Consider the following 10,916-nt stretch of genomic DNA (forward strand, 5'->3'; position numbering starts at 1 on the left):
TTGTTGTAATATTATGCATTTTTGTGTCAATAATTGTATTGGCAATGTGGCGTCTTTCTGCACACATACAACTATTTTTTTAACAAAATGTAAACAAACATCAGATTTTAGCAGCTGTAGGATTTATTTTGTTTTTTGTTTTTGGCTTATGTGCCACACAAATAGTCTTCAACAATGGGCTCAGCATGAGTTGTGAAATTAATATTAGGTTTATAATAAAAACCAGTTTGTAATTTCACTACAATGTGTAAAGTTTAGAAAAGGAACTTTTCATAAAAATATACTGAATCCACTTTTGAGAAGGTTGCAGTTTTGATATTCTTGCTGGAAGAGTGCTAGTTTGTRTCAGAGCTAMTACAGCTAGCTGCTGCTGTTAAAGCTTTTTATTAACAGATACCCATTAAACTGTAAGTTTTTAAACTGAAGGTGATATAGAGGTTTATAAAACATAATCTGCATGAAGTGCTATGAAAACTTTGGACATCAGAGTYACTTTAAGACAGCAACAATTCATTCTGATCTTGACTCTGCTCTAACGTGTCACAGTCAGCAGGAAAATTTGAACCTAAATTAAAAACATATGTATTTACAAAGATGAAACAAAACGCCGACAAGGCAGCAAACACTTAAACTGAAGCATGACTATCAAGGTGGACCAGACTTAAGGCAAGAAAATCAATACAATGAACCACTGAGGTGTTGGAAGAACTCTGACAGAGTTAGACTGATGAACTGATTGGAGGTAGCTGATCGGAGACTAGGAACAGGTGTGAGTGTCAGGCTGACGAGGCTGATTGAGGGTAAATGAGAAAAAGCACAGGGAACGCTTTGAACTAACTGTAGTTTTTCATCGGGCACTGGCCCACGTTAGAGTTAGAAGAAACGAGGAGGCAGATAAAATGGCAAAAAGGCAGTTCAAAAAGATATTTCACAGTTTACTCATGTAAATTTGAAGCAAGCATCATCATCAAAGAATGCCTGAAAAAAGAATGAAAGATGTTGGAGATAACAAAGGAAGGTGGTTTTATAGAATCCAAAGGGTAGTAGGAAAAATGAAAGGGTACAAGTAGAAAGGATTAATGTAATGATCCACTTTTTATAACACAAAAACAACAGAGAAAACTGACCACAGTGGGCAGAAGGAAACATTTGAGCATGCTGAACTGGAATGTCAGAAATATGAACAGAAGAGAATATTTATGAGGACAGAAATGTTTAATATAATAGACACACTACATAAGATCTTAGGGAGCAAAAGTATACAAATCAAAATTCAATAAAACAAACCTAAATTATTTTTTTACCATTATTTAACCAGGCAAATTCCATTGAGATCACTGATCTCTTTTGCGAGGGAGGCCTGGGTCTGAAGGCAACCTATCGTACATGTTTTTGGGTGGGGGAAACCGGAGTACCTGGAGAAAACCCACACAAGCACAAGAAGAACATGCAAACTCCACAGACCCCAAGTCCAAACCAGGGATCGAACCATATCAGTAGGTGGGGGTGATGGACACCTTCAGTTTTTTGTCAACTGCAGTTTAACTCCACAACAAGAAGAACAATGATTAAAACAAGGGTTACACAAGAATACCAAAGTAAATCTAACAAGAAGGTATTATAAGATTGTTTTTCTTATTTCTGCTTCATTTCATTAATGACTTGTGTCTTTTAAGGTACAAAATTCACAAATAAATAACAATCCAAACTGGAAAGCACAACAGAACTCAAAACACAAGAAACAAAGAATGAATAGAACACATGAACTGATCAGGTAAAAACAAAATGTCCAGAAAACACAAAGCCAAAYACGAAAACTGAGAAATATGATCTAAAACACAAAGGACCAAATAAACCAACTCGCTGTTAGCTTGTTGCTTGTCAGACTCTAAAGACTGATTCTCAGAACTAAAGCTGTTCAGTGCTGTTTACTACAYGTAAGATATTTATTGTTCTCAATCTTTCCACAGAATCCAAATTCAAGAACTCTGAACAGGACAAAGAAGATGGATGTTTTTTATGAGACACTTTGAAATGTAAAATACTGCTGTACTGAGAGGTAAACAGCTTCTGATTTTATATTTACTGTATGGTTGGATACATCATCTAGTCAAAAATTGCCAAATATTTCATTGCGGCAACCCCTGAAGAAGGGAGCAGCCAAAGAAAAAACAAAAGACAAAAAAAAACACCACCTGCTTGTGATTTATTTTTTCCAGGATGTATCTGACGCCAATTAAAGATGAAGACGCAGAATCTGAGAGAAAAGCAAAGTCCCGTCATGCCAGACAAACTCGCCGGTCAACACAGGTACAGCTCAGACGGTTCACAGGCTCAGGCTTTAATTGACTGCGTTTGACTTGTTGACAGACGCGAAGCTGTGTGGAAATCCTGCAGGGTGTGACTCTGACAGACCTGAGAGAGGCTCAGAGGACCTACAGCCTGGCTCATCAAGACAGAGAGAAAGAGGAAGGAGGTGCAGTCGGAGACAGGCCCTGTCAGACGAGAGGCTTTGCAGATGACAGTGAAGCAGAGGATGACCTGACAGGATCCACAGGAACAGCTGGGATTTCTCTGAAGTGGAGCAAAGAGGATGAGGTGAAAAAAATGTATTCATTGCCAAAAATTGGGTTTTCTGCAGCAGAAAGAACTGCTTTTTGTACAAAATTCTATATATTCCGAAATATTCTCACTCTTGTGTGCAGGAGGGGAACATTGAGAGCAGGTTAGATACCTTTACCAGATCTCCTGACCTGTCTTATTTATCCCTGTCTGAATCCTGTGATCTACTTCGACAAAACTTTTTCAAAGGTAAAACATTYACATTTAAATTGGTTTAAATTCACTCTGCTTTCATATTGTTTGCAATCCCAACAACAATGCCATGAAGATTGACATGATGATTTTATCATGTGGCGCATTATGAAGTGCAAAATACAACAACGGAGACYCCRGACTGTTGAGCAAGTTGTTCATCAAGCAGTAATAGGAAAKAATTCCACCTTCAACAATTAGTGTCCTCAGATCCTAAATGTTTAGAGTGTTAATAAAAGGAAAGGTGATGTAACACTGTGGTAAACATGACCCTGTCCCAGCTTCTTTGGAATATGTTGCAGGCATCAAATTTAAAATGAGTGAATATTTGAAAAAAACTATTAAGTTTATCCATTTGAACTTCAAATATTTTGTTTTTGTGCTGTATTTAATGGAATATAGATTGAAAGGGATTTGCAAATTATTGTATTTATTTATGTTTTACACAACGTCCCAACTTCRTTTGATTCTGTGAATATTGCCTCTGCCCTTTTGTGATTCTAACTTTTGTTTCAGGTTTACAAAAACAGTCTGAAATGCTAATAAACTTCCAAAACAAATGGTAAATAACGAAATGAAAAATTGCTAATGCATGACTTATGTAAGTGTTTAAAGTTGGTTTGTTTAAGGTGCAACAAACCAAAAGTGTAAGTTCTAAACTCTGATACAAAATGGTAATAAATAAATAAATAAATAAATAAAGTTAAAAATACACCTTAAGATCACAAATATTAAAAAGTTGTATCTGTCATGACTTGTGAACATCTAAGCTATCAGCATTGTTTTGATGTCCATATAGGCCTATAGATGCTCATTTGAGTACAGATTGTGTCAAACTTGATAATACTTTCAAGACATCTGCAGATTTTTTTATATAAAAAAAGCCAAATTGTATTGAAGAAAGCCAAAAGAGTCAGAGCTTTACACAGAATTAATCATTWAAAAAAAACTCTGGTCAACAGATGGGCTAAACCTAAATTGCAGCTGTTTTGTGTGCAGCTGGTGAAAAATGGTGGAGAGATGAAAATCAAAACCTGGTTGAAGATGCAGCACAGCTGAACTCYTCCACAACAACCGATCTGAAACCCCTCTGCTGTGAGGCTGAAGACACACAAGTATGTAGGAATTATGTTCTCATTCCRTTTATTTTAATAAAATGGGTCTTGAATCTTGTTGCATCACTAGATGGAGCTAAAGAACTGCTTGGTTTTATGTCAGTGCTGTGGATTTTTCCCAAAGACAGTTTCTGGGGCCTCAYGCATAAAGGATTGCGCAGCTTTCACACTAAAAGTTGACTTATGGACAAATTTAGAAAAGTGCTCCGCACCAAAAATATTCAGATGTATAAATCCAGGCGTACGCAGGTTCCTGAGCAYCTTTCCTTTATACATCCCAACGAACGTAGAACTGAGCGCACGTGAGACACCTCCCCTGACACGCCTCCATTTACAGTAAATATGTAAAATAGATGTAAATGTGTCCAGCGTGTGAGATTCTCCTCCAGTTGTCCTCTCTGTGGGATCAGAAATGATTTTTAGATGCAGTGAAATTATACATTAAACGGAGAATGAGTTAGAAAACTGTCTAAATACGTAGTGGAGTGTCATTGTTTTATGTGGTGCATTTGCATGGGATAACCAAAGCCTGAGATTTTCCTGAAATTTACAGACATCTCCCGAATGTGATGTTGAAGCCTGGTTAGTTGTCTATTTAGTTGAATACAGCGTTGAACGGACTTTTTAAAAAATATAAATAAAAATGAAATAATAAAAAAACAATAAACATTACATTATCCACTTTTTCTGCTCTCCTTTGCTCCTGCGTTACAGCAGGCACTGCCATCTCCATGCACAGACCCCCACCCCACCCCCCACGAGCGGGTACGAGTGGCAGCCTACAGATTTTTAGCAAAAAATATAGATTTTTGAGTCTCATTAGACAGGTAAACGTCCAAAGGGGTTGACAAATATGAACACCTTCCCAGCTGGCGAGGGTGTGCGTGCACCTGGCATGAGGATCTACCCAAAGCGCGGGCCTGCTGCGTTGTGGCCACAGCTCAACATTCAGCATCAGCCAGAAGGWTACACACAGAAAAAAATCATTATTATTACCGTACAGTGAGCCACCATTTGCATCCGATTTTGCTCCCTCTCTTCAGCCTTTTTTATTTTATTATTTTTTATGCCGTACGTAATGTGTCGGGTTTTTCCGGCCCGGGACCCAAAAGGTTTTCAATTATGTGACAAAAATATAAAAACAGTTTACAGACTGGACTGAGGTTATTTTCATCATTTTTAGGCTGATCTATTTCCTTGTCTGAGGTTAAACGATTTTCAGTCCCGGGGTTCAGTTTCATGATCGTTCGAGTTTAAACAATAAAAATCTAACAAAAAAAAAATCTGACACCGTGTTCACATGCTCCTTACATCCAGAAAACACAACAAAGTCATATTTCTGTGGATTCAGGTCAGATTCATGACTTTGTGATTTAAAACTGTCGGCTGAAAAACTTTGCATGGCTGCCGCACATTCTCACGGCAGGTGCGTATATTTACGCACACTTTCACGCAATGTTGGTTTTTATACATTCTAACGTTGGTGTAGAACCTGGCGCACGTAACTTTTTTGTGCGTATGCACCGTTTATACGAGGCTCCCAGAGTGCTGATCGCCTCCTGGTCTGGGGTCTTTCTAAGTGSCATTTACATGTTCTCCCTGTGCACATGTGTTCTCTCACAGACTAAAAACATGTGTGTTAGATTCACTGGTRWCTCTAAATTGTTCCTAGGTGAGAGTGTGAATGGTTGTGTGTCTCTCTGTGTCCCTGTGATGGACTTATGAGTCATCCAGTGTGTCTTCTGTCCTCTCAACGACTGCTGAAGATAGACACCAGCTCCACAATGATCCATTAAAGAAAATGGATGGATTATTATTTACAGATTAATTTACACCAYTGTCATCAAAATCAATCAAAATTTAATAAAAAAAATATTACTTTTTTGCACATCATCTGTCAGGTGTGTTAAAAGTCTTCACATTCATTACTCAGGTAGAAGTAGAGATACAAGCGTTTAAAAAGACTTCTGTAGAAGTTGAACTATCAACTCGAGCTTTGTACTCAAGTAAAACCTTAAAAGTACTGATTTTAAAACTACTTAATGTATAAAAGTAAAAGTAATGGAAGAAAAACAAACCAATAAAGACAAAAGTTTAGTTCCGGACCACATGGGCCTACCCACCTCCCAAGAAACATTTTTCTAAAAGCCCTAATGATTAATGTTATATTAAAATGTTAATGTTGAAAATTTTGCGATAGGTTACCTGTTACCACGCAACCCTGAAAAGGAAGAAGCGTGTACAGAAAATGGATGGATGGATGGATGGAGGTTACCTGTTACAGCCGCATATATCTCTGCCATGATAATCTTCATATGAGGTTATGTCCTGCTGGAGCGTGACGTGAGTTGTGTCATACAGGTGAGATGGATCATGTTTAAACCAGTAACAGTTCATATCATGGAGGAGTGATATATATGGATAGTTTTTTTTTTTTACTTTTAATGTAAACAAGCCAAAATATGGTACAATAGATAGGAATAACAAGGCTATTTTTAAAATGCAARGAGAAGAAATTACATATACTCATGTGAAAATGTAAAATATTAACAGAAACACAACAGTAAAGTATAAATCACTAAAATTTCTACATTAGTAAGGTGACAAAGTATTTGTTAAAGTACAAAGTATTTGTACTTTGTTACTTGACACCTTTATGATTGTGATTCTACTTTAGATGAAAATCAAAAAAAATTGCTCCTAATATTTTTGAAAAAGACAGTTTATGCTGTTTCTTGCTCGCTCAGAAGTTAAAGTTCTTCAAAGGCAGCTTCTCTCTGGTCTCTGATGCAGCATCTTATGCACAAYTAGAAGAAGTGTTTTTTATCTCCAGGATGGACACATGAGGAGGACCAAACTCCCACTGCCTCTAAGTCACTTTGCTGCTTTGCCTCACAGGGCCAAGKTGTCTCAGCATTCCATACCATATTGGGCAAAAGTGAGTCGCTCTCAGCTTGGTCTCAGCCTGGGATTTAGCAGGAATTACTCATTTTTTATCCAGTCTCACTTTTTATCTGATGATTCCCATTTATCTGTCTGCTCAAAGTGAAACAAAACACAACTTGTGAAAATGTTAGACACAAAACAAAGCCAGGAGTGTCCGACCGCAACTGTGATAAAACATGAAATAGAAAGTGCATCCCTATAAGCTGGTTCCAGGTCAGCAGCTCAGCTGTACCCACTCCAACCCCTCCTTCTGGAATCTGAGCCAGAGATCTGTTAGTAACATGAGAGCAGTTAGCAGGAGGACTATATCTGTCTGTGATGATCAGACAAAGCAGTGAGGTTTCATCAGACGCCTGTCACCACAGCCGAACTCTGCATGACTTCATATGATCTAAACAGAGTTTCTACTTATTCTACTGACAGAGAGAGACAGATAGAAAACACTTCTTTACTGACAGAGCAGAGACAGGTAGAAGACATATTTTACTGACAGAACTAAACAGATAGGTGGAGAGTGAGACAACTGCTTGCTTTGATATTTAACAAAAAATGCCTCTATAACTATAAGCTGCTACTCACCTGTTGGGCTGGTAACCTCTAAAAAGAAAGTCTAACCATTTTAAAATGAAGTTCGGTCAATTTATTGTCAATACTGACGACAGTCACAAAGAACAAAATGTGGACAATGAGGCAAACGTATTTGTCTTGGCTGGGCCAAACAAGAGCCTGATTTATTATTTTTCATAGTAATGAGACAACTTTTTATTTAAAAAAAACTACACTACGCTACATGAAAAATGCTACATATGCTGATATTGAACTTTTAAACTGGTGGATGACACCACTGTTGAGTTTGTTGCTGTGACCCAAATGAACAGCATCCAAGTTCTGCAGTTTTTACTGTTTGTCCAAGTCTGCCTCATGCTTCTGTCTCCCTCTTGTGCTTGTGTTGTGTGTTTTCACTCTCCACCTTTTTCCTCAGTCAGTTTTGTGTTCTTCATCACACCTGTCTGTACTCAGTAATCACTCAGCTGCTTTCCATTTTCTGCCTTGTCTTATTTAACCAGTCTCTTTCCTATACTTACATGCTGGATCCTTGTTCCTTTCTTGCCCTCRTGTTCTTCCATTTGTTTTTTGTTGCGTCACCAGCCTTTATTTTGTATTTAATAAATCCTTTAATTATTGTTTGTGTCCTTGAGATGCCTGCTGGGTCCAAAAGCTCCATGCTTCCTGCACTGTTAAGCCATTTTATTTAATAAAAAGAAAATAGTTAGCTGTTTGTATCTAGAATACTTTTATGTTTTGTTAGACATTAGAAGACTTTTCAAAGAGCACAATATTAATACAGGGAAATGAAAGTCTTGAAGAGTTTCTTATTTTTCAAGCATCAGTGCACAAGAGGTTTACTGCTCCCAATTTTGGTAATAACCTCTGATACAAATTATTTTGAACTGCCCACACTGTCCCTCTCATGTTACGGCTTCAGGATCTGCAGCTTGCAAGCTTTCAAAAAAATAAAAAAGGAAGTAAAAAATCTCTTCCCATTCCATTTATGCACACATATTTATTGCAAGATATATTTTTTTAAGAACAAGCAATAGATCACTATTTGAGTAAAGTTTGAAAAGTTGGATAAATTCTGACTTTATACCTTTTTAACGTTAGATATTTGATATTTACTTCAACTATAAAACAAAGACTGTAAAAATACTGTGTATATATTTGTTGTCACACAGTTGATGCCACTTTATTAATGCTGCAAAGCTTACTGGGTAAACAATGACATTCACTAGGTTTTCTGGTGCAAATTCTCATCCCTGAAGGCTGATCTTGGACAACATCTGACAATCATCTGTTTTAAATGAAACAGAGAATGCTGATAGAGAGGATAATGTAGAAATGACTCAGCCTGCAACTGAAAATGTAGATGGAGGACAACAGAGCTGATTCATGGTAGAACCACAACTTAGCCTGTTAGCTTACACATTAGTGCCCGAGGTAATATACTGTATACAGCAGGGATCTGCAACCTGCAGCTCTGGGGCCACATGTGGCGCTTTGGTCCTTCCGTATTGGCTCTTTGAAAATGTGACCAAACGTAACAGAATATTTTTTTTGATTTTCATACAACAGAAATCATTTCACACAAAAGTTCATGAAAAGTTAAACGTTAGCTCATGCTAGCCTGATGTTTACCTAATTATTCCATTTTTTCTAAGATCTTTCTCTCGAATCCATCAGAATTACCTTTAAAGAATTTAAAGATTACATTATAAGAAGAATTAGAAATAAATATGCCTGAATAGTTCAGTTGTAGTAGTTTTTATGAAATTTGGTGTAAACTACAGTATTTTTCTTGTTTACATGAGTGCGGTCTTTTCATTTGTCCTGATGTGTAAAAATAGTAATAAGTAATCAAAATGACAATATATTTTTTAATTTTATAACATCACCTCCACTGGCCATAAAGGTTCCCGAAAAGGCCTCGAAAAGGCCCACGGACCASCAGTTGATAATCACAGTTGTAGCTTRTTTTGCGGCTCTGGACACATTTTATTAGTGAGCCAAGGAGCAGAAATGGCTCTTTTGATCATGAAGGTTGCAGAACCCTGGTATACAGCATAAATGACAATATAGCATTAGCATACAAACTAATATTGTTAGCTCAGGAACATTTATACGTATATTAAAAATAAACATATGGTGATGGTTTATACATTGTTAAACAGAGCATACAKACATCTACCAATTTTATTTTTCTTTTAACCCCAGGCACCTGGCAGGCTTCATAAATCAGAGTAAGTTCACTTTTTGAGCAAYGCTTAAAAACATAACAAGTACTAATTACTCGAGGGTAATCATTCACGTCAACCTGAGTGCTGTATGTTGACAGTGGTCCAAGAAATTTAAAATGAAAACCACATCATATCATCTTTGTTGAATAGCAATTAATTTATTCTACATTTTTATCCCTTTTCTCTCCCTCTCTGTTTTTTTTTTCTTTTTTAGCTAGCCATCAGGCCTATTTCTGTCTTGTTTCTCCTTCTTTACCCTAAGGGAGTTCGGGGAAAACAAAGGACACAGAACCTCACTATAAAAGGAAGACAGCARGAAAAAACTTGAGAGGGAAAGTATCAGAAGGAACGTGAGAGGATATTTCAGGGTTGTTTTAAAGCACAGACTGATATTTAAAAATTATGCATATATGTAGCTCAGACATTTGCTAATTGGAATTTGTTTTTACAAGTTTTTTTTCTAAAGAACTTAGATTGAGAAAACTTAATAGTTGTGCTGTCTCCATACCGATACTGTATTAATGCAGGGTCTAGTACTRGCAATTGTACAAGTACTTGTACTCATACAAAATGCCCCAATACTTGGGACGAATATCGGTACTGATACTAGTATCTATACTCAATTGAATGTTATAGTTTGAGTTTCAAGTAAAAGATTTGTCGGTTCTATGTTTAAGAAATTCATACCAGTAGAAAGAAAATCTTATTTGTTAATTTTATTTATTTTAAAATGTTGCAATCTTATATGTTATACTATTTGATTTGATCCAGTCAGAGGGGCTGTAGGCCTATATGTTAAAAAATGTGTCTAAAGGAGACATGTAATGCTTTTAAATACTTATTTTTTGCATTTAAATCAATCAGTTGGGGTCTACAGAACTGCAACGGTTTGGTTTGAATTCCTCCTTATTTGAACTTCACCAGCCCCTCTTTTATCACTTTTCTGAGGTGTGTCTCAACTTAAATTCAAATGCAGAAGCGTTTTAGTTAAAATTTAAATAGAAGAGTTAGTTAGTTAGTTAGTTAGTTAGTTAGGCCAACAGGGTTGACTCCCAACACTTACCATATTAAACTTAATGTTGTAAAATGTGTCATGTTTACATGAGTGTTGTGGATAAAAGTCAGCTACTACCAGTCAGATATGCACAGTAATACACAGATAGAGTAATACTCAGATAACAATATAAGTAATACACAAATATAATAACATAACAACAACAACAACAACAACAACAACAACAACAAC

The 10,916-nt window shown here is 36.6% G+C and overlaps 1 protein-coding gene across 1 annotated transcript in view; it reads left to right on the forward strand.

The window, feature by feature from the left end:
- LOC106519285 (protein phosphatase 1 regulatory subunit 12B) overlaps positions 1 to 10,916 on the forward strand; it is a 46,570-nt gene that overhangs the window by 3,879 nt on the left and 31,775 nt on the right. Inside the window, exons 2-6 of the mRNA XM_014010875.1 lie at positions 1,971 to 2,059; positions 2,220 to 2,310; positions 2,398 to 2,598; positions 2,706 to 2,811; positions 3,814 to 3,929. Of these exons, the coding sequence (XP_013866329.1) occupies positions 2,221 to 2,310; positions 2,398 to 2,598; positions 2,706 to 2,811; positions 3,814 to 3,929 (513 nt within the window). The 5' untranslated portion in view covers positions 1,971 to 2,059; position 2,220. The remainder of the gene's footprint in view (positions 1 to 1,970; positions 2,060 to 2,219; positions 2,311 to 2,397; positions 2,599 to 2,705; positions 2,812 to 3,813; positions 3,930 to 10,916) is intronic.

Source organism: Austrofundulus limnaeus, unplaced genomic scaffold (genome assembly GCF_001266775.1).
Source record: "Austrofundulus limnaeus strain Quisiro unplaced genomic scaffold, Austrofundulus_limnaeus-1.0 Scaffold75, whole genome shotgun sequence".
Lineage (NCBI taxonomy): Eukaryota > Metazoa > Chordata > Actinopteri > Cyprinodontiformes > Rivulidae > Austrofundulus > Austrofundulus limnaeus.